Genomic DNA, 22,639 nt, shown 5'->3' with positions numbered 1-22,639 from the left:
GCTGCTATGTCCCCGGAGTAAAATCCCCATTCAACATGGATAAGCTGTTGTTGCTTGTTTTTTTTGTTTGTTTGTTTGTTTGTTTTTATGACTTACTACAGTCTTGTCTTTTTTAAACTGAAATAACCTAAAATCTGTGGTGTGCCCAATCAACCGCTTTGGTCTCTCTTCTTCCTGTATTTTAGAAGGGTTAATTGAGTTCAGCACATAGCACATTGCTAATGCTGTACAGATAAATAAGAGTTAAGCACTACTGCTACAGTTTCACCAGGGATTTTAGAAACATAAATGAAATGTATCAAACAGTTGTATTGAATACATTGTAGTAATGAGCGATCATTGCTTCCTAACCAGAATGAAGAACAAATCATGGTGGAATGTCGTGTTCGGTTCCTGTCCTTTATGGGAGTGGGCAAGGATGCCCATACATTTGCCTTCATTATGGATACAGGGAACCAGCATTTTGAATCCCATGTTTTTTGGTGTGAACCAAATGCAGGCAATGTATCAGAAGCCGTTCAGGCTGCGTGTATGGTAAGTGATCTTTTTCAAAGTGAACTGTAGTACTTAGCTCTTTCATTAACTCGATAAATAGTAATAATTCTAAATTTATGATAGTAAATCCCTATAATATTTAAAGAATTGTAAAAACTGATATCTTCAATGCAAAATAAATTTTTGAGAATTTAAATAATGCTCCTATCCCAACCTTACCTATTTAGGGGAAGGTGATTATGAAATGATAGATTTCATGATTTTAGGGAAAGGACGGCACGAGAGTAGCAGAATAAGGATAATGGACTTCAAAAAGGCAGATTATAACAAACTCAGAACTCGTAGGTGAGGTCCCATGGGAGGAAAGTCTAAGGGAAAAAGCAGTTCAGGAGAGCAGTTTCTCAAAGACACAATTATTGGCACAACAATAAACTATCTCGATGTGAAGGAAAGATAGGAAGAATAGTAAGAGGATAACACAGCTCCATCAGGAGCTCTTTAATTACCCAAAAATCAAAAAGGAATCCTCCAAAAAGTGAAAACATGAACAAATTGCTAAAGATGAATACAAAAGAACAGCACAAGCGTGTAAGGACAAAGTCAGAAAAGCTAAGGCACAGAATGAGTTACACCTCAGAACAGCCATAAAAGGGCAATAAGAAGTTGTTCAACAATCCATTAGGAGCAAGAGAAGATGAAGGAATGTGTAGATCCACAACTTTACGGGGAATGAGAGCTAATGACAGATGAAGGGCAGGAACGCTGTGGTGTTTAATGCCTATTTTGTCTCAGGCTTCTCTAAAAGAAAGTTGTGACTGGATGCATAATAGTAACAATTAATATTAACCAAAAGGGAGAAAAAGTGCAACACGAATAGGGAAAGGACAGGTTAATGAATATTTACATCAGTTAGATGTATTTAGGTCAGCTGGATCTGATGAAATTCATCTAGGATACTTAAGGAACTAACTGAAGCATTCTTGGAACCACTAGGAGTTATCTTCAAGAACTCATGGAGGTCCCAGAGGACTGAAGAAGGGCAAACATAGCACCTATCTTTTTTAAAAGGGGGAATAAAGGAGGACCCAGAAAGTATAGATTAGTCAAGCTAACTTTGATACCTGGAAAGATACTGGAACCAATTATTAAACAATCAATCTGTAAGCTCCTATAGTAGTGGTTCTCAAGCAGGGAGGGAAATCGCTAACAGGTTTCAGGAGGTCTGCCAAATGGGGCCCATGTTAGACTCACTGGGGCCCTGGGCTGAAACCCCGCTGCCCCACAGGGGGCTGGACTACAGGAGCCTTGCTGCCCACTGGTGCTGAAGCCCCTGCAACCTGAGGCTGAAGCCAATGCCTGAGCAACAGAGCTTTGCAGGGTCCCCTGTGGCATGGGGCCACAGGCAGTTTCCCTGCTTGGTACCCCCTAATGCCAGCCCTGGCTTTTATATACGGAAAAACGGTTGTGATACGGGTGGGTCATGGAATTTTTTTGCCGGGGTGAGAGAGGGGACTCAGAAAGAAATAGGCTGAGAACTTCTCATAGATTTGTCAAGAACACGTCATGCCAAACACGTTGACCAGGTTACGGGCCTAGTGAATGGGGGAAGCAGTAGGTGTGAAACCTCTTGATTTTTAGTAAGGGTTTTGACAATCCCACAGGACATTCTCATAAGCCAACCAGGGAAATGTGGTCTCGATGGAATTACTATAACATGGGTGCTTACCTGGTTGCAGACCATACTCAAAGAGTAGTTATTAATGGCTCTCTGTCAAACTGGGAAAATATACCTAGTGGGGTCCCAGAGGGGCCTGTCCTGGGTCCATTACTATTTAATATCTTCATTGATGATTTGGATATTGGAGTGAAGCAGCTGCAAGCACTTTGGAGGGGACAGAATTCAAATTCAGAATTGGTCTGGAATCAACAAAATGAAATTCAGTAAAGACAAATGGAAAGTACTGCACATAGGAAGGGAAAACGCAAAAATACAAAATGGGGAATAACTGACTAGGTTGTAGTTCTGCTGATGAGGATCTGGGGGTTATTGGAGATCACAGATTGAATATGAGCTAACAATGTGATGCAGTTGTAAAGAAAGGCTAATATTCTGGGGTATATTAAAAGGAGAGTTATCTGTAAGACCCAGGAGGTAACTGTACTGGTCTAATTGGCACTGGTGAGGACTCAGATAGAGTACTGTGTCCAGTCCTGGGTACCACACTGTCAAAACAATGTGAACAAATTGGAGAGAGTTCAGAAGAAAGCAACAAAAAATGGCCTGTGAGGAAAGGCTAAGAAAACTGGGCATGTCTACTCCTGAGAAATGCAGACTGAGGAGGAACCTGATAAGTCTTCAAATACATTAAAATGTGTTATAAAGAGAATTGTGATCAATTGTTCTCCACGTCCACAGAGGTGGGACAAGAAATTTAGTTTAAATATTAGTAAAATCTTTAACTATAAGGATAGTTAAGCACTGAAATAGGTTATCAGGGTGGTTGTGGAATCCCCAACAATAGAGGTTTTTAAGAGCATGTTAGACTTACCCCTGTCTGGGATGGTCTTAAGTGTACCTGGTCCTGCCTCAGCACAAGGGGCTGAAGTAGATGACTTCTTGAGGTCCCTCTCACATTTCTATGATTCTACCTCCTACCTCTTTCCATGTCTACAATGTGATGAAGGGCCCTTTTATTCTCATTACATGATCATTTAACACTGAGCAGTTTGACATATATATTTTACAAATATGGATAAAGTATAGGCCTGTATGCAAATATGCAATTCAATAATTGCAGTAAATTTTCAAATTTTACAAGTAAATTGACCCATGAGATGCTTTCATTCACTTCTAATATCAAATCCTGAAATTTCTGCAATATATGCTCCTTTAAAATAACTAAGTTTGTTTCCTGTATTGAAGAATTTTAGATCAGAGATAAGGACTTGGTAGCACATTTTGAAAAACAAAAACAGAAAGAAAAAAAGAAAATTAATAATAATTATTTACGTTATCCTAGGGCCAAGAAGCTCCATTCATAGACCAGAACCCTATTGTCCCAGGTGCACAAACCCAGAACAGGAAGTCCAGCCCCAAAGAACTCATACACGATATTACTAAGATTGTATGTGCATTTGGGATGTGACTGAGGGGCTGAAATACTTATTGTGATCACTGGGCCAGGGCCAGTGCTTCTGAAAGTTTCAGTCTGCCAGGGTGTTCCTAGGCCTGGAAAGTGATCTGTCATCAGACAGACTGTTAAAATCATTTCATTCTTTCTTTATTTTGGTTTTCCCCTCCATTTCACTTCCAATGTGAGTCTAGCAGCCAATGCGGCATAAAGTGCTGAAGTTCGAGATTAATGTTTTATCCCATTTGCAAGATGCACTTTGGGGTTTTAGAGGCAATACAGCTAAAGCTCCAGCAGTTTCCAAGGGCTTGGCTGTTGCAGATGTGTTCAAGTTAGTGTTTGGGGGGGAACTAAATAATAAGACTCAGGGGGAATTTCAGCTTTTCACACACATCACTGTAATTCGGCATTTGTTTCTAGTCTGTTCTTGAAATAGCTTTTAAAATACTCACTGATCCCTTAGTTTAGCAGTGGGTTTTTTGGCACCAGCCCTGGAATGAATCTAGCAAGTTCAATGGCAGAGTTTGCCTGTAATATATAAAAGTACTGAATTTAAGATTCTGATGTGAAGCTATTGAAGTGCACTAATGATTGTGGAAAACATTTGCTTTGTTGCAGTTACGGTATCAGAAGTGCTTGGTAGCCAGACCTCCTTCACAGAAAGTTCGACCGCCCCCTCCTCCTGCAGACTCGATGACCAGAAGAGTCACAACTAATGTCAAACGCGGAGTCTTGTCCCTTATTGACACTTTAAAACAGAAACGCCCTGTTTCTGAGATGCCATAGCTGCCCAAGGGAAAGGATTCTTATAACACTTAATTGAAGATACAGTAGCTACGCTAAAGAAAATGAACTGATGATGTTCGACCTTCCATTTTAAATTGCTGATGCTTTGTCTTCACAGAATTTATCCTTATCAAAACAATGTTAGACAAGCATGGTCTCTCGTTCTTTCCATCATCCTGTGATATGAAAAGACGCATGAATAATTTTTTTGCTGTCAATGAGTTACATCATGAGCAGTGGAAGGTCTATTTCTGATTGTAAATATTCTGAACATTACCTAAATTCACACCCAAAAATAATATGGCCATGTCCCTCCTAGTGAACTAATATTAAAGTCCTTGGAGTGATTAATGCCTGAATTATAGTTCACCATCTTCTTGAGCTGGATTTGTCGCAAGCAACCCTTAAATCCTACAGCACTTTGCACTGTTTTCAACACTGGAGTAGGTACCAAGTATTAGTTACCATTAAATTACTGTAGTATAAATACCAAGTTTTATTTTTACAAAGCTGCACCTGTTAATTTTAAAAAGCGCATTGGCATTGGTTTAGGAACCACTTTACAATTTTGCCTGACATGCTTTTGAACCATGGTGACCATATTTCATTTACTGTTTATATATTATGATTTGGAGAAAAAAAGCTTTGAGTAATTCAGAGCAGGATGCATCAGCTTTAGCCTTTTGCCCTAAAATAGAGAAATGCATATGGGGGACTGTTAAATCTATTCTCCAAAATCCTACATGGTGCAACAAAAATGATTTATTTAACTGTAGGCTCCTACCATCTATAATTAAGAGAGGGACCTACTCAGAACTGTTATATATGGCACAAACTAGAAAGCTACACATTTTCCCTGTATTACTCCTTGTGTGTGGAAACTTTCATTGAAGGCCCCATCACAGTTCTTTCATTTGGAGTTTGGTGTTGAGTTAATATTTACATGAGATGCAAAAGGACTATCACGTTTTTGTTGTGCAGACCTGTTCTCATTTATACCATGATGAAATTTCATTTTACTTTAATGCCCTTTCTGTAGCAGCTCTCAACAAAGGAATGATACAGCTGTTCTCTGATATGATGGAGCTACATGTGGGGTAACCTGATTTCAGTGCTTTTGCTCCAAAAGCTCCATCTAGCTGTAAATTCCTTGGAAGCAAACTGTGCAGTATTGCCCCTTACAAGCATACATTGTGCTAACCTTTGAATGCACTTATATGCTTATCTTTTTCTTTGTTTTTTCCCCTTGCCCTCTGTTTTATTACAACTGCAGGTTGGTACATACAACAGAAATGAAACAGTGCAGATGTTTTTACCAGTGTTAAAATTTTTCTGCCTCCATTTTAGATGTCTACTCGGAAAGCTGAACCATCTGGGTATGCTGACACTGTACTTCTAAAGGGACATTGTCAAGGTAGCTAGGCCCAGAATTTGACCTAGCTTTCTCTCACTAGGGGCTTCTGTTTTAAATGAATGGTTGCATATTTTCTTTTTTTTTAAAATTGGTCACAGTTGTTACCCATGAGCTGCCCCAGTAACAAACAAATCAGGCTGTGGATGCAAGGGCCAAAGCAATGATGATCAAAAACTTTCAGCTTTGAGTTTGTAAAGGAATTTGTAAAGGAATTCTGGACAGCTGGCAAATGAAGGGCTGATGCTCTACTGGTGTAAAGATGCAGCTCCATGGACACCAGCTGCGCAGCCAGTGCCCTGAAATCCTCTGTTGTGCCACAGTACCTTACTGGAACCTACAGTGGGGCTCTGACCTGGCCGAGGCCTCTAAGCACTACTGTAATACAGAAAATAATACAACCCACTAGCATACTCTCAGCTAAAACACTTGTCTGTGGTCCCAATTCAGCAAGGTATTTAAGCATGTGCCTAATTTTTTAAACCCATGTTTAAAATTACCAAATGCTTAAGTCCCAGCACAGCAAGGTATTTATGTACCTCAGCCCTGTTCAGAGAACCAGGCTACAAGAAGAAACTTGCATTCACATTCACTCCATTGTCTCTCTGGGTTCCAGTAGTGGTAATCTCAGTGGTTTCCACTGGGAACCTGGGCTGACACCATTTTTTCCCCACAGTGGTTATCGGCAGCCATCAGATGGTAACCCCACCTAGCCACCATCACCCTGGATCATATTAAAATCACTGACCTAGAGACGTAAGATGCAGTATTCATTATCACTCCCCAGACTCAGCCAGTTATGTGTTTGATTTTGAATTACAGCAAATCCCTTGACAGTGTCCTTTTAAAGTTCCAGTTTGAAACTTTCCCAGGATTCAGATTTGCAATGAGTTTTAAATAGTCTAAATACATTCCATAGGAGATCCACTGCATCTGTGTGATGCTGCTGCCCCATGATGGCAGACCAGGACCTCCCTTTGTAATTAAACAGTCATGTTAAAAAGCTGTTGTTTTTATTCACTACTTGGTGTGGTTCGGTTTCCTGTTGTCAGGACCGTGAGTACTTAGCTTGCTTTCGGCAGCAAAGCACATAAAGAGAGTGAGGGTTGCAGCTGTAGTAGGTATTGAAAAGACAATGGATAGGAATGTATTGAAAAGTCACAGATCATCTGCGGATATTTTGTTTTTAAAATACTTTTGCTTATTTTATCAAAATACTGATTAAGACTTTGATTTTACAGACACTTCGGTATGTGCTTTATAAGCACATTAGTCTCACTGGCTTCAACAGGGTGACTCATGCTCTTACAGGTTATGCACATACCCAAGTGTTTGCAGGATCAAGGCCTAATTTTGTAAAACCAATTATATTAAAACACTGTTTTGACTTACTGTCTGCCCTGGCCAAAAATTATGGCTGGTGCATGCATGAGAGCAAATGCTATTGTTTTACCCAATGTTGCAGTGACACTTCAGTTACCTGTGCATTCTTTATATATAGTGATTCTGTAAGTAGGCATACACTATGCCTTGTATATCTCATGGCATTTTTGAATTAACCTGTTAAATACAGCTTAAAATATTTTTATTTTATTTATTCTATTTTTACTGAACTAGCCTGCATTCTGATGTTGATGTACTATCTTTACTGGACATGATCTCACAACATATCCAGTGCTAAGTAATCTCCGTGTACTATAGGTTGCCTGAAAATGTGGGTTTTGTAATTATTTGTAGTCACATTTTTATTGGAGTATGTAGAAGAAATGGCAAAACAATGTGTAAAGCTAATTTCTCTTATTTTATAAATGCAAGTGGTAAGTTAGAGGCAGATATCCCAGGCCACCTCATTAATATGCTCCATTGCAGAAGCAAGGAGCTTTATAGCCACAGCCCATGTCTATAGTTTAAAGCCTTTTCTTTGAGTTGCTGCAATTTTTAGTTTTCATTTAAACCTCTTATGATTTCATTTGGAAAAAAAAAAAGTGTTGTAAGGATATAAGAACCACCTGCAGATTGCATGAAAGGACATTGATCCCACTTCCTGTATAATGAGTTCTCAGTGATAAACTTTGTGTAAAGAGCTACCTGTACCTCTTCCCAAAAAAAAAAAAAAAAAAAAAAAAAAAAAAAACCCTCCTTCCTTAGATTTGCAGGATATAAAGCTATGGAATAACTAAGACTGTTTTGTGTCATTTACTAAGATTTCTAAATCCCTTTTCTTTTAATGTTATCAAACGTCATCAAGCAATGAAGCAGGGATATAAAACTGTTAATAAATCACATGAAAACAGCTATTTTTACTTTAATAGCTGATACTGGCTCAGCCTTTACAGCTTTAACATTAACACTATTACTACTATCTGTGCAGGCTTAGTTATTTTAATATATTGCTAAAAACCTGTGCTGTACAGTCACCAAACAAAGGTTTGATTTAGCTTAGTATTTGCAAAAGAGGAAGAGAAAATGCAGTTTATCAGTCAGAGCTCAGTGTTATATAAAGCAGCTGATTGACACTGAAAAGAACTTTTTTTTCTTTTTGCTGTTGACCACTTTTACACATTTAAATGTAATCTGTTGTGAGAATAAATTTAGATGCATAAAATGCTTGACTCACTTGTCACTAGTCCATAAAGTTTGGAAAGTAGTTCATTTCTTGGGACAGAACCTTGGTGGGGGGGAGGAGAAAGTCTCTCTATATTTATTAATGTAATTAATGTATTTTCTTAATTATTTAGTGGTAAATGTTAAACCAGTATTAAGGAAAAGGTGGTACTATTATTTGCCCTAATGCACAGCTTGAAATATAAATTGCTTTTAAGACCTAGAAAGGATATTTTTAACAGGCGGAGGAGTAAGAGAAAGTCAGATTTGTCTGTTTTAAAGCTTACAAGTAAAAGGCTGTATAACTTTTACTTCTATGGTGTTGATGCTATATAGCCTTTTACTTGTATGTTGTTGGTACAATTCTGAGTCAATCTGGGAATACCTAAAATTTGCCACCAGCTGATGACAAAAGTGATTTGTGAACCAAGTTGTTCTCTAGCATCATATTTATCACTGCTGGCTCTTGGATGATCTGGTCAGAGAGACCGAACCAGCCCTGGAGATCTAGTCTTAGATCGGATGAGACCCAGTGGTGGAACAGCATATGGAAACTTGCACCATTGTGATGTACCGCATATGTGAACGGAACTTCCACTTCCAGAGCTGTCTACTGGCACCTTTTAATGAGCACACGATTTTTATTTTTAAAAGAGACTGTTTATACTTAATTGTTATAACACCCACTGGGCATTATTAAAAATTATAAGATTTGAAAACCCACTCTTTTTGCCTTCCCTTTCCCAACTACAGAATCTCACACCCCTGCTACCTACTTTGAGCCATGCTTAGTAACTATATTTAAAATAAAATGAATATAATTTTTCCCTTTATATTTTCCATTCCCTTTACGGCAGGTTCTTTTTTCTCATCCCTATTGTGAACTATGATTGTAAAATAGTGTCACTTTGTTCTTTAGCTTTTTTCCAGTTGTACATTGCAAGCACAGGACTCGAGCCAGGAGCCTTACACTCTGCCCAGAAGGAGATCAGAGAATGAATTGTGATTGTCACAATTCTTCCTTCGCAGTTGAGAAGCAGAAGTTCATCCCTTTTCATGGATCTGTTTACTCTTGACCAGTGAGGGTGGGTGTGTGGAGCCAAGGCTGCTCCTGTTTACTCACTGTGAGGTAACGGGTGAGCAGCACAAAGCTTTTACCTATTAGAATTATTTCTTTTGTTAAACAGATCACATTCAGCAGCACTCAGTGGGAAAACTCACCTTTTATGACCACAGGCTCTTTTGCCCTTGGTTTCTTTCCTTACCCTATTTTTCTTTGTTTCTCTCCCTCTTTTCTTCCTTCTATATTCCCGTTGGGAGGAATTCTCAATTTCCTTCTTTGGATTTCACTCCGAACCCCTTGCCCTTGTCCAAAATGATCATCAGTAGCTAATACTGGCATTTGAAATGTTATCATTAGGCTTAGAATTAACATCTCTGTTAGATGAATTATCTCTAACTGCTGTGAGGGTTGGTACAAAGAATCAGGTTCCAGATGCTTAGGGTACGTCCACACTACCCGCCAGATCAGCGGGTAGCAATCAATTTATCAGGGATAGATTTATCTCATCTAGACACAATAAATTGATCCCCAAACGTGCTCCCATCAACCCCGGAACTCCACCAGGTCGAGATGCAGAAGCAGAGTCTATGGGGGAGCCACGGCCATTGATCCTGCGCCGTGAGGACGGGAGGTAAGTTGAAATAAGATACTTAGACTTCAGCTACGCTATTCCTGTAGCTGAAGTTGCGTATCTGACATCGACCGACACACATGGGCGTGCACACACACATCATGTAGACCAGGCCTTAGTTTCATTTCTTTCCCCCATGTCTGGGCTATTGTGGATGGTTGGAGAGGAAAGGCATCCTTTGCTAGGTGCTCCTGTAGATTGTAGTAGAACTACATGAGTTCCTGTCCTGCACAGCCCAGTTGGGATACACATGGGTGGCAAGTTTGTAGAAATTTTGGTGGTGCCCAGAACCTGCCCCCCCCACCTCCAACCCCCCGAACTCTGCCCCCACCTGCCTAAGGCTCTGGGAAGGGGTTGGAGGAGGGTCTGGGGTGCAGGTCTTGGGCTGGGGATTAGGGTGCAGGCTTTGGGATGGAGTTTGGGTGCTGGTGCAGGCTCCGGGGTGGGTGTGCAGGAGGGGGTGAGGGATGCAGGCTTTCGGATGGAGTTTGGGTGCAGCCTCTGGCTGGGGGTGGGGGCGTAGGAAGAGGTGAGGGGTGCAGGCTCTGAGAGGGAGTTTGGGGGTGGGAAGGGGGAGGGGGTGCACGCTTTGGGAGGGAGTTTGGGGGTAGGAGGGGGTGCAGGGGTGAGGGGTTTGGGGTGTTGGAGAGGCTCAGGGCTAGGCCGGAAGGGCAGGGTAAGGGCAGCCTGCCTTGCCATTAGTGGATGGTGGGTGCTAGGACCCTGGGGCAGCAGACAGCAGTTCTGCCATAGGAATGTGCTGCACAAGCAGGCACGGGAGAGGCGCCCGCTGCTTGCTTTCAGGCAGGGACGTGGCAGGGGACAGAGGGACACGCAGGGAGAGGGGTGGCAAGTGGAGGCCAGACCTGCTCCAAGCAGGGATGCGGCGGGGCCGGGGGAAGGCCCACAGGGGCTGGGGCCAGGGCCCAATCCAGGCAGGGCCAGGGGAGAGACCCAGCTCCAAATATTGCTGGAGCAGGGCCCCCAGAATCTTCCTGGTGCCCAAGCACCACAAACATATATAACTTGCCGCCTACGGGGATATAGGCAATGGAGCAGCCACTTTGTTTTTTTCCCCTGCAGTGCAGAAGTAGGCCTGTCGGTGAGCAGTTGCAACAGGTAAAGCTTCTCGAGTACTTTCAGGTAATACTGAAGGTGCTACTAGGGCTACAAGGGAAGCAGTGTCCACTCCCACCTCCTCAAAGCAATGCAAATACTTGTTTTAGAATGGCAGGCACCATATTTATTTCATAATCAAATATAACTTTGAGTCTCAAGGGCCACACATTTGGATGCCAGTGATATGCAGGGCTTATTGCATGCAAGTTCCCCTCTTTGTATTGTATGTGTACACAGAATGAGATAAAAACAAACTGAGATCCATTACTTTCTCATCTGCCTCTCTCTGAATCACGTCTGAATCAAACCCTTGTCAAAGTAGGCGCATTTGTCTAGCTCTGCTTTAGATTCTCTGTACTGAATATGGAATGTAGACACACTAACACGTCTTACTTTATTTTATTTGAGAACTAGGACAGTTTAGTAGAGGTACCAATACAATGGACCCAAGTGAAATAGGAAAAAAAATCTTACTTTTAATATTTATGAAATACACACTTCTGGTTTAAAAGAAAGTTAATAAAACCAATCCTATTAAAAAATGTTGCATAATACTTCTGAAGTTGCTAGTTGAGTTAAATGTCTCAAGTCAGTAAGAGCAATTCTGCATACAAATATCCACTAATCATTTCAAACAGGAAGGAAGTTCTGAAGTTCCTCTTGAATTTCAGCGTTAAGATGTCCTATGGTTAAGAGAACCTTATTTCATCTTGCTTAAAAAAGTTGGTACACAAACTACTGATAATGTGATTAAACAATTCTAGATTCATAAAAGTTAAATATTTTAATAGATTGACATCTCAGTATATTTAGTAAGCTGTAACCACATATTAAAGGTAGATAGAAATGATTGACAGTTAATGTATACTGTTTAAAATTATTTATAGTTTAACTTGCAACCTGATCTTTACATATAACTAGAAATGCTGTTTATCATTTCCACCCTCAATCACCGATGTTTCCAAGGAAATTGTTAAAATCATGTAAATGTAAACCAAAAACTTGCTGGCATTATTCAGATGAATAATATTGGTATTAAGTGTTCCTATTTTGCTTGACATTTGTCACCTGTACAGATGCAGAATAAGGAGGACTTTCACCATTTCTGAATTGTTACCACTAATAGAAAGCAGTTTCATGAAAAACAGCATCTGAGCTTCCTTTTACCAGCCGCCATGAGACTGACAATTATGATTTCTATAAACCATGGCAGCACTGTGATGTATCAGATTTATAATTCAGAATTCATTTTAGCATCAAAATACCGGTCTAGTTTTAAAATGAATTTTTCTATTCAACTTTTTTTAACAGAATTTCCTCTGCTGCTTATTAAAGCACATCTGACTGAACTGAGGCATCCGTGTGCTCCCCAGCTGTGCACAAAATGTTCAACACAAGTACATACAATGTAAGCATGTGAAAAATCCAGAGCCATTTTTACAAAAAATGGGCTGGCTAACAATTTTGATCATCCGCTTCCATATGCCATAGTCATAATTAATGATACTTTTCAACAAGATGGTAGCTGAAAATTGTAAGCTCAGCCAGCCATTTAATTTCATTGTTGCTATGTGAACTTTTAGACCACTGAACAAAACGTGCAAAGATTACTTTTAAAAGTAAGTATGCCCAAATATGTACAGAAGGTTGTTGAAACATGCCTTCTTTCTACATGTCACATTCTACTGATTAGCAATTAGCTATAAAACTTTTGAGCTCACCCCCTAGGGATTTGAATAAGCTGTTGTAATTACTACTTTATGTGCATTTTGACATTCTGAATTGAATAGCTGGACTGAAAGAACTAGTCTCTTTTGCAAAATGTCCCCCTGCTATTTCCATAATAGCCATGAAAAGGGTATTAATTATAAATGTTCCCTAAAAGTAAGTAGTGGCCTGCACAGATATACCCTGACATTATAGAAATATAATTTCAAAAACTTTGAAGAACTAACTATGAACCAGTTACAAAAATCCATTTTCAAATCCATGGTCGAGGATGCTTAACCATAGTTGAAGGTAAAGTTTCTTTTGGTTTGATGAATCTTTTGGATAAAGAAGGTATAAATAAGTCACGTGCTGAGCTCTTTATTCCAGTCCAGCGATAGTAGTAATGTTGAGCCGAAATTTGAGATTTGTTCCCTTGTGGATTGAAGTATGGCACCATCACTGGAGGCAGAACTATCTCCACAGGTTTCAATACAACCATTTTATCTTCTGCCCGTGGCTTTCTAATGTGTGTCCGTCTCTCAAACACCTTACTCATAGATGACAGATTGGGTGCGTTCTTCAGCATTCCTGGCAGGGATGAGTTTGAGATGGGTTTGGTAATTTTCTTCAATTGAATGGAACTGTTTGTTTGGTTCACATTTTTTTGTGGAACACCACTAATTGCTTTAATTGGTGAAACTTCAGAATTAGTATTAATAGATATCATTTCTCGGTTCAGGAACTCCACAATGTTTGTTTGTACCCCAGTATCTTTAGGAACATTTCTTTGCTGTGTTACTTTTGATTTTTTCTTCCTCTTCTCTTCTCTCTTTGATGATTTCCCTATATCAAGACCTTCTAGAAGTCCCTTTGCTGCAGCACGAGCCAAAATGTCTTTTACAGACATTACTTCAGCTGGATCCCTCTGAAATTGAAGAAATGTTAGTGGAGCTAAACTACACCATCAAGCTATGCACTTTATTTTAATCCCTTAGGATACACCTTCACTTTAAAATACATGGCAATGAGTCTCAGTGCCTGATGTGATGGGGTGTATCAATCTAGGGGTTAATAATTGCTTTGGGCCCAAGGGACTACACCCCCTTACCTTTGCTAGGCAGGCTCTCAGTGGAGAGAGCATATAAAGGAAGCAACTCAGCTCAGTCTGGGCTGGCTAAGGAGGACAGCAGTCGTATGATGCTGGCTCCTACCAGGAAGCTGCCTGGACTCCAGACCACCAAGGCAGAGCACCCTGACCACATTGCAGGGACGGAATGGGCAGAGCAAAGGGATACAGAGACCTGAATCCTGCACCAGGTTTCAAAAGGCCCTGAATCCTGGTTTCAAAGAGCCCTGTGTCAGAACCTGATGGAGTAGGGTGGCCCTGGTTTCCCCTTGCCTCACTGCTACCAGAGCAGCTCCTTGGGCTCTCGCTGCTTACTCCTGACAGAGGAAGCACCCTCCTAGACTTCCACCACTAGGCGCTACTGGACACCCTCTGGCCCCTTGACACAGGGACTACAGACTTGAGCTTGTGCTATGGTGCTAAAAGCAACAGGGGTTGACGTGGCTCTGAAGGCCATCACCCCCACACCCTGCTTCAGAGCCCAAATGCCAGCCCAAGCCCCTATACCAGTGGTTCTCAAACTAGGGCCGCCGCTTGTTCAGGAAAAGCCCCTGGCAGGCCAGGCCGCTTTGTTTACCAGTTGCGTCCGCAGGTTCACGATCGCAGCTCCCACTGGCCGCAGTTTGCCGCTTCAGGCTAATGGGGGCTGCAGGAAGCAGTGCGGGCCAAGGGATCTGCTGGCCGCCCTTCCTGCCGCTCCCATTGGCCTGGAGTGGTGACCTGTGGCCAGTGGGAGCCGCGATCAGCCAAACTTACAGCTGCAGCCAGTAAACAGCCCAGCCCAGACAGCCAGGGGCTTTCCCTGAACAAGCGGCGGCCCAAGTTGGAGAATCACTGTCCTATACAGTGCTAAGAACGGCTATGGTGCAAACCCAGGTCTGTAGACCAGGGTCTTGAAACTTGCTGCTTTGGGTTTTAAAATACATAGCTGTACCCTTCAACCGCTTCCAGCTATTGTCAATCTCAGTGTATGGGCTAGAAAAATACAATGCAAACATCTTGAAAGCAACAGCTGCATGCTATTAAAGGATGCTGACTTCACTGCAGAATCAAGGAAGTCTATGGTCCAGTTTAGAGTAGGGAAATGGAATTCCAGACTCGTGTGTTCTATCTGCAGTTTCTACACTGACTTGCTGTGTAACAAGTCACTTAAGCAGTACGTCAGGGGTCAGCAACCTTTCAGAAGTGGTGTGCCGAGTCTTCCTTTATTCACTCTGATTTAAAGTTTCATGTGCCGGTAATACATTTTAATGATTTGAGGTGGTCTCTTTCTATAAGTCTATAATATATAACTAAACTATTGTATGTAAAGTAAATAAGGTTTTTAAAATGTTTAAGCAGCTTTATTTAAAATTAAATTAAAATGTAGAGCTGTGGCATGGCCCCCTCCCTCCCCAGCAGTGGCCAGGACCCGGGCAGTGTGAGTGCCTCTGAAAATCAGCTCGCGTGCCATAGTTTGTCTACCCCTGCACTACATGCTAGATTCACAAAGGAACTTCAGCATGGTGACAGAGTATTTCCATGGTGAAGTTTTTGGATGCCAGGAAAATCACTAGGATTCACCAAACTGACTCCCAGGTGAGGGGCCTCAGAATGGGAGTCACAAAAGCCTGCAGACTAGGTGGCTCCTTGGCTGAGCTAACCCAGTGGGAGACCCCAAGCTGAGAGCAGACCTCCTTCTTAGCAAGAGGAGGAGAAAAGCTACCACTTCCCTCAGAACTTTTAGCTCAAAGGTTAGGGAACTCACTTGGGAGCTGAGACCCATCCCCTTCTACCTAAACGAGAGAAGGGATTTGAAGTGGGGTGTGCCACCTCTCAGGTGAGTGCCTTACGGAGTGGGCTAGAAGCCATTCTGATGGGGGGCTTTCTCTCTCTCTCGCCTGCTGCAGCTGTTCCACTGTAGACATATAATTTAAAAAGAAATCATTGGAGTAGGGGGATTGGATCTCCCACTTCCCCAGGTAAGTGCTCTAACTACCAGGCTGTTTGCTTGCTCACTTTCTGGCTCACATTGATGCTACTGCATACTGAGTATTTCATTATTTAACCACTTTTGTTCCCACCCTAGGCCCACAGGCCATTTTGGGAGAAGAATGCCTGTCTTGCTCAGTTTGTGCAGAGGCAGAAACATGGGTGATAAGGAACTTTTAATGAAAATATTTAGGTGTTGAGTGAATTTAGGTACATCCAAGGGCGGCTGAGCAGGGATTTTAGCACCTAAAATGGGCAGTTAGGCACCTATGCCCTTTTGTAAATCTAGTTCTATATCTCACTTACATGTATAAAGGGAAAAATACGTCACTATTTATGAACATTGAATGAGTTGTTCGCAAAGCACTTTGAGATCGTTGGGTGAAGTAAACAGTGTAAAAAGTATTACTAGGAAGTTTGCCCAGTATTAAATTCTTTTTTAAGATATGAATTAAACTGTCAAGATAGATACAAGGTTAGAAACACAACAGGGCTGGGAATGAAACTGAGGCCTAGAATACTTAGGCTGAAACATTTCATAGTGAACTCTATCAGTGTGGATAGCAGTCTCCCTCAGAAATGGTAGGAGCCCCCTCTGTGTCATTATCTAAAATGTGATTAGATTATGTATTGGGTGGGGGGAATGCTGCACTGGCAGGAAGTTATACTAGATGATTTAACAGGTTTTTCCATTTGGAATTCTCTTGCTGTAACGGAACCCTTTGACTTACCTATCATCCCAAGAGAGAGTTGGTTCTCACTGCCCACATTGTTGTCATAATACATAGGGCAATGGACTGACTGATCAAATCAATCTTATATTTAACTTCCACAATTAATAACCTTTACCATTTTTTCGATAATCTTGAGTATTTTATCCCCCCCACAAAAGAGAAATAAGTTTTCCCCAGTTACAAGCCACCTTAAAGGTATCAGTTGTGGTCATCACATCAGCCCGGGTGAGCACTGCATTGATGTAAATAAAGCACTAGCACAAGGCCAACCTTTCTTTATACAATTTAAAAGCCTGACACAGCAAACACTACATGTAATGCTTACTATGCCAATCTTATCCCAGGACAAATCACAGTGTGAGAGCAGAATATAAGCTGGAAATTACTTCTAGCTTAATTACAATACAGAATGTATCTACACCATGTTCTGTTTTAGAAGAAGCTGTATTGTGGCTTTTATCAAGTTTATATAATAGTATGCATTTGTTTTGGAAGGAGAGCCTTTACCTCAGATATGTCATTTGAAATGAAGGCATTTTTCTAGGTACAAAAATACTCAATTAGGAAAAAAAATTAAATTTCAAATGAAAAAACATTCAGTAGGATAAAAACAGACATCTTTTGAACAGTTCATCAAAGATAGCTCCTTCATTTTCTTGGCAAAGAAATCTAGAGTTAGAGGCAGTGAGTGTGTGTAAAGGAGTAGTAAAATATATTTTGTACTGTAGACAGCATTCAAAAGATTCTACTTGAAGCATCAAAACGTATCCATGTAAAACAAATTACAATAAATACTTTCTAAAAACTGTTTAACTATCTTGGGGATTCAGTCCTCACTGGAAACTTTCTACTTTTCAATCCATGGTCAAGTAGTGGGAAGAAGATTCATCCACGTCAATACTGTTGAGTCCTGGCAAATATATAGCAGTGCTGTGATCTCTGCTGGGCTTGATGCATACAAGCAGAACAGGATGGTTGCTTTAACAGCCTCTCTGCTTAACACCAGTTTCAATCAGCATGTTAAACATACCATGGTAACAGAGGAGTAAGGTCATAGGGAAAGAACAACGGTAACTGCATACCAACCCAATCCTCCCTAAAATGTGACAAAGCTAAAGACTGGATCAAGCATACAATAGATTTCATTTGTCAAACTTGAGAGCTTTCCAGCATATCCCTTCTATCTCAGCATAGTGCAGTTTCAGAAGCTGGATCTTTCAGTTGCACTTTCCTCTAGAAAAACTGTTGTACTGATTGCTTGTTTCTTCAATCTTTTGCCTAGCACAGTGCAACCAATGTTCCGAGACAAGTCCACTGTCCTGTCTGTATGATTATGGTGAAGTCAGGTAATTTATGAACGTTCCCTTCTGTGTGTTCATTTTTACATTATATTTAAAAAACAAAATAGAGACAAGGAAATCATATATACATCTTAAACAAGTACTTTTCTCAATGCATACTTTTTATGGCTTACCTGTCTTGCTAGAACAGCTAAAAAACAGCAATTGGAAATCTCTGAGGGTTCCATTTTGAAAAAAATATCAGAAGGGCCCTCTATTTCTGAGTTGCACCACAGAGGAGGACTAAGCCTGTAAATAGTACAAACAAGACTTGTAATTTTAAAATGCAAATAAAGAAAGAAACTAAAGATCAGTTGAGTACAGCACACAAACTTTTCTTACTGAGGTGCATTACATTTTAGACACCCTATTACTCATTTAAAAATAATTGTGATTAAAACAAAAATGTTCTCATAGAATTTAAAATATTTTAATGTATACTGTCTTAACCAACAAACCTGTACTAAAATAACATTTTCAATATTCGCTTTCACAAACTCACTGAAATTAGGTCCGATTATTAAACAATCACTGTGCTTTGAGTATATCAAGACAGTGAAAATGTTGGTCTGTATTTAATACAGACATGTTAATTCAAATGTATTAAATATATTTTTCTTTGTTAATAGGACAATATCAAATTATATGTTATAAACAGTTCCTTGCGTATGTAGCTAGAACATCTAAAAACTAATAACTTTTAAAATCTAGACCCTCATCCTCAGATTCATTAGGCTGCTTTGAAATGGCTGCATAGAATGTAGAGACAGTGGTATACTGAGGCCACGTCTACACTACAGCATAAAATCGAAATTATTAAAACCAGTTTTATAAAACTGGTTTTATAAAATCGATTTTACACGTCCATACTAGGGCACATTAATTCGGTGGTGTGCGTCCATGGTCCTAGCTACCATCAATTTCCGGAGCGGTGCACTCTGGGTAGCTCAGTAAAAGAATGAGACTAATAACTTTGATTTCCGTCCACACTAACCCTAAATCGATATAGTAATATCGATTTTAGGGTTACTCCTCTCGTTGGGGAGGAGTACAGAAATCAATTTTAAGAGCCCTTAAAATCGATTTAAAGTGCCTTGTAGTGTGGACGGGTACAGCGTTAAATCGATTTAACGCTGTTTAAATCGATTTAACGCAGTAGTGTGGACCAGGCCTGACTCCTATGTCAACTTTCAGGACCATTGGCAGCCAGTGTAAATTAGAGCAACCATTAGGCTGCTCAAACTTACACCCTGGTATGAGACTGGTCTACTGGACCAAAAGCCACCTTTGTACCACCTCCTCCTGACCTGTGCCATGGTTCTCCAACTGGTGATCATCTAAGGAAAAGCACTTCAATATAGACTACTGGATTTGATACCAAGGAATATATGGAATCAGTTCTCCAATACATGTACCTTTGAATAATGCTTAAGGTGGGCAGGGTCGATCTAACTAGAGTAATACCACTGGGACTCCCTATAACATTAACTGAGAGAAAAAGACGGTTATTCACCTTTGTAACTGTTATTCTTCGAGACGTGTTGCTCATATCCATTCCAGTTAGGTGTGCCCGCCGCGCGTCGGAAGATTTTTACCCTAGCAACTCTGGTGGGTTGGCAGGTCACCCCCTGGAGTGGCGCCGCCATGGCGCTGGATATATACCTCTGCCAACCCGCCCGCTCCTCAGTTCCTTCTTGCCGGCTACTCCGACAGTGGGGAAGGAGGGCGGGTGTGGAATGGATATGAGCAACACATCTCGAAGAACAAACAGTTACAAAGGTGAGTAACCGTCTTTTCTTCTTCGAGTGATTGCTCATATCCATTCCAGTTAGGTGATTCCCAAGCCTTACCTAGGCGGTGGGGTCGGAGTGAGATGTCGCAGAGTGCAATACAGCGGAGCCGAAGGCTGCGTCATCCCTAGACTGCTAAACCAGGCCATAGTGGGAGGCAAAGGTGTGGACTGATGACAAGGTCGCTGCACGACAGATTTCATGAATGGGCACGTGAGCGAAGAAAGCAGCTGATGAGGCCTGAGCCCTTGTGGAGTGCGCAGTCACGTGGCCCAATGGGACATGAGCCAAGTCGTAACAGGCACGGATGCATGACGTTACCCAGGAGGAAATCCGCTGCAAGGAGACAGGAAGCCCCTTGATACACTCAGCCACCGCGACAAAGAGTTGGGGGTTCTGCGGAATGGCTTAGTTCGCTCTATATAAAAAGCGAGCGCTCTACGAACATCTAGGGAGTGTAGTTGCTGCTCCCTGGGAGATGAATGCGGTTTTGGGAAGAAAACAGGGAGGAAGATCTCCTGGGTAACGTGGAAGGCCGATACGACTTTGGGGAGAAAGGCCGGATGCGGTCGCAACTGCACCTTGTCCCTGTGGAACACAGTATACAGGAGATCCACCATGAGGGCCCAAAGTTCCGAGACCCATCTCGCAGACGTGATGGCCACAAGGAAAGCGGTTTTCCAGGAGAGGTAGAGAAGGGAACAAGTTGCTAACGGTTTGAAAGGAGAGGACATGAGTCTGGCAAGAACCAGGTTAAGGTCCCATGTTGGGGCAGGGCGGCATACTTCAGGGTAGAGGCGCTCTAGGCCCTTAAAGAACCTAGACACCATCAGATGAGAAAACACCGAGCGGCCATCCTCCCCTGGGTGGAATGTAGAGATGGCCGCCAAGTGGACCCTCAGAGATGATACCGCCAAGCCTGTTTGAGGGACCAGAGGTAATCCAAGATGTTGGATATGGAGACCTCGGCGGGAAGGAAGTTCCGCTCCACGCACCAGCACGCAAAACGCTTCCACTTGGCCAAATATGTAGCTCTAGTGGTAGCTCTGCTACCCAGGAGTACCTGCTGCACTGGGGTGGAGCAACGCAGCTCAGACTGAGTCGGCCACACAGGAGCCATACCATGAGGTGGAGCGACTGAAGGTCCGGGTGACGAAGCTTGCCATGGTCCTGGGTGATCAGGTCCAGGTGAAGAGGCAGGGGAACATGGTCGGCTATGGCTAGGTCTAGCAACATGGCGTACCAGTGCTGTCGAGGCCACGCTGGAGCTATAATGATCAAGCAGGCTTTGTCCCTGCTTTCAGTAGGACCTCGTGGATGAGCGGAAACGGTGGAAAGGCATAGAGCAGGTGCGTCATCCATGGCACAAGGAAGGCGTCCGCCACTGAACCCGGTGAGAGGCCTTGAAAGGAGTAGAACGTCTGGCATTTCCTGTTCCCATGGGATGCAAAGAGGTCTATCTGGGGAAACCCCCACTTCCGGAAGAGCGAAAGAGCAACGTCCGGGCAAAGGGACCATTCGTGGGAAAGGAAGGATCTGCTGAGGCGATCCGCCAGCGTGTTCCGAACTCCTGGGAGAAAGGACGCGATGAGGTGTATAGAATGGGCTATGCAGAAGTCCCATAGTTGTAAGGCTTCTTGACACAGGGGTGAAGATCTCGTGCCACCCTGTTTGTTTATACAGTGCATGGCTGTTGTGTTGTCGGTGAATACCGACACACAACGGCCCTGCAAGTGTTGTCGGAACGTCTGACAAGCGAGGCGGACTGCTCTCAGCTCCCAGACGTTGATGTGGAGGTCCAGCTTGTGAGATGACCAATGGCCTTGGGTGCGTAGGTGCCAGAGGTGAGCCCCCCAACCGAGGGATGATGTGTCCGTTGTCAGGGACGCCGAGGGCTGGGGCGGGTGGAACGGGAGCCCCGCACACACCATGAAGGGATCCAGCCATCACTGGAAGGAGTCTAGCACGGTCGAGGGAATGGTGACGACCATGTCCATAGGATCCCTGGCTGGATGATATTGCGAGTTGAGCCAGGATTGGAGGGGCCGTAGGTGCAGTCTTGCATAGTTCGTTACGAATGTGCAGGCCGCCATGTGGCCCAAGAGAGAGAGGCAAGTGCGTACCGAAGTTAGTGGCGCCGCTTGCAGCCTCCAGTTGATGGCCATCGAGTCCAAGGTGGCACCAATAAACTCTATCCTCTGAGTAGGGATTAGAGTCGATTTTTCCACATTGATCATTAGACCTAGATGTAGGAAAAGATTCTTGACAATGCGGACATGACTGAGGACTTGCGTCTCGGAGGTCCCGCGGATAAGCCAGTCATCTAGATATGGAAAGACGTGTATCCGACTATGGCAAAGGTGTGCGGCGACTACAGCCATACATTTGGTGAATACCCTTGGGGCTGTAGAGAGGCCGAACGGGAGGACCGCGAACTGGAAATGCTGCCGGTTGACCACGAACCAGAGGAACCTCCTGTGAGGTGGAAAGATGGCTATGTGGAAGTAGGCATTTTGCATGTCGAGGGCGGCATACCAGTCTCCAGGATCCAGGGATGGGATAATGGTCCCCAGGGATACCATACGGAACTTCAACTTTACCATGTATCTGTTGAGTTCCTGCAGATCGAGGATTGGTCTGAGACCTCCCTTCGCCTTGGAGATCAGAAAGTAGTGGGAATAAAACCCCTTGCCCCACTCGTGCTCCGGTACCTCCTCTATGACTCCTT

At 42.5% G+C, this 22,639-nt stretch overlaps 2 protein-coding genes across 15 annotated transcripts in view; one reads left to right on the top strand and one right to left on the bottom strand.

Moving 5' to 3' along the window:
* Positions 1–8,003, top strand: part of APBB2 (amyloid beta precursor protein binding family B member 2) — a 315,643-nt gene extending 307,640 nt beyond the window's left edge. For all 13 annotated transcript variants that reach the window (XM_030563659.1, XM_030563654.1, XM_030563652.1 and 10 more), the window contains 2 exons: positions 355–534; positions 4,245–8,003. In XM_030563659.1, coding sequence (XP_030419519.1) covers positions 355–534; positions 4,245–4,412 — 348 coding nt within the window. In that variant the 3' untranslated portion in view covers positions 4,413–8,003. The remainder of the gene's footprint in view (positions 1–354; positions 535–4,244) is intronic.
* A 3,517-nt stretch (positions 8,004–11,520) lies between these two features.
* NSUN7 (NOP2/Sun RNA methyltransferase family member 7) overlaps positions 11,521–22,639 on the bottom strand; it is a 70,564-nt gene continuing 59,445 nt past the window's right edge. For both annotated transcript variants that reach the window (XM_030565436.1, XM_030565434.1), the window contains exons 12-13: positions 18,256–18,370; positions 11,521–13,875 (exon numbers count right to left, since the gene is read on the bottom strand). In XM_030565436.1, coding sequence (XP_030421296.1) covers positions 13,222–13,875; positions 18,256–18,370 — 769 coding nt within the window. In that variant the 3' untranslated portion in view covers positions 11,521–13,221. The remainder of the gene's footprint in view (positions 13,876–18,255; positions 18,371–22,639) is intronic.

The sequence above is a fragment of the Gopherus evgoodei genome, chromosome 5, assembly GCF_007399415.2.
Source record: "Gopherus evgoodei ecotype Sinaloan lineage chromosome 5, rGopEvg1_v1.p, whole genome shotgun sequence".
Taxonomy (NCBI): domain Eukaryota; kingdom Metazoa; phylum Chordata; order Testudines; family Testudinidae; genus Gopherus; species Gopherus evgoodei.
Note: the sequence above shows the minus strand (reverse complement) of the source record. Positions and strands in the feature narration are given on the sequence as shown.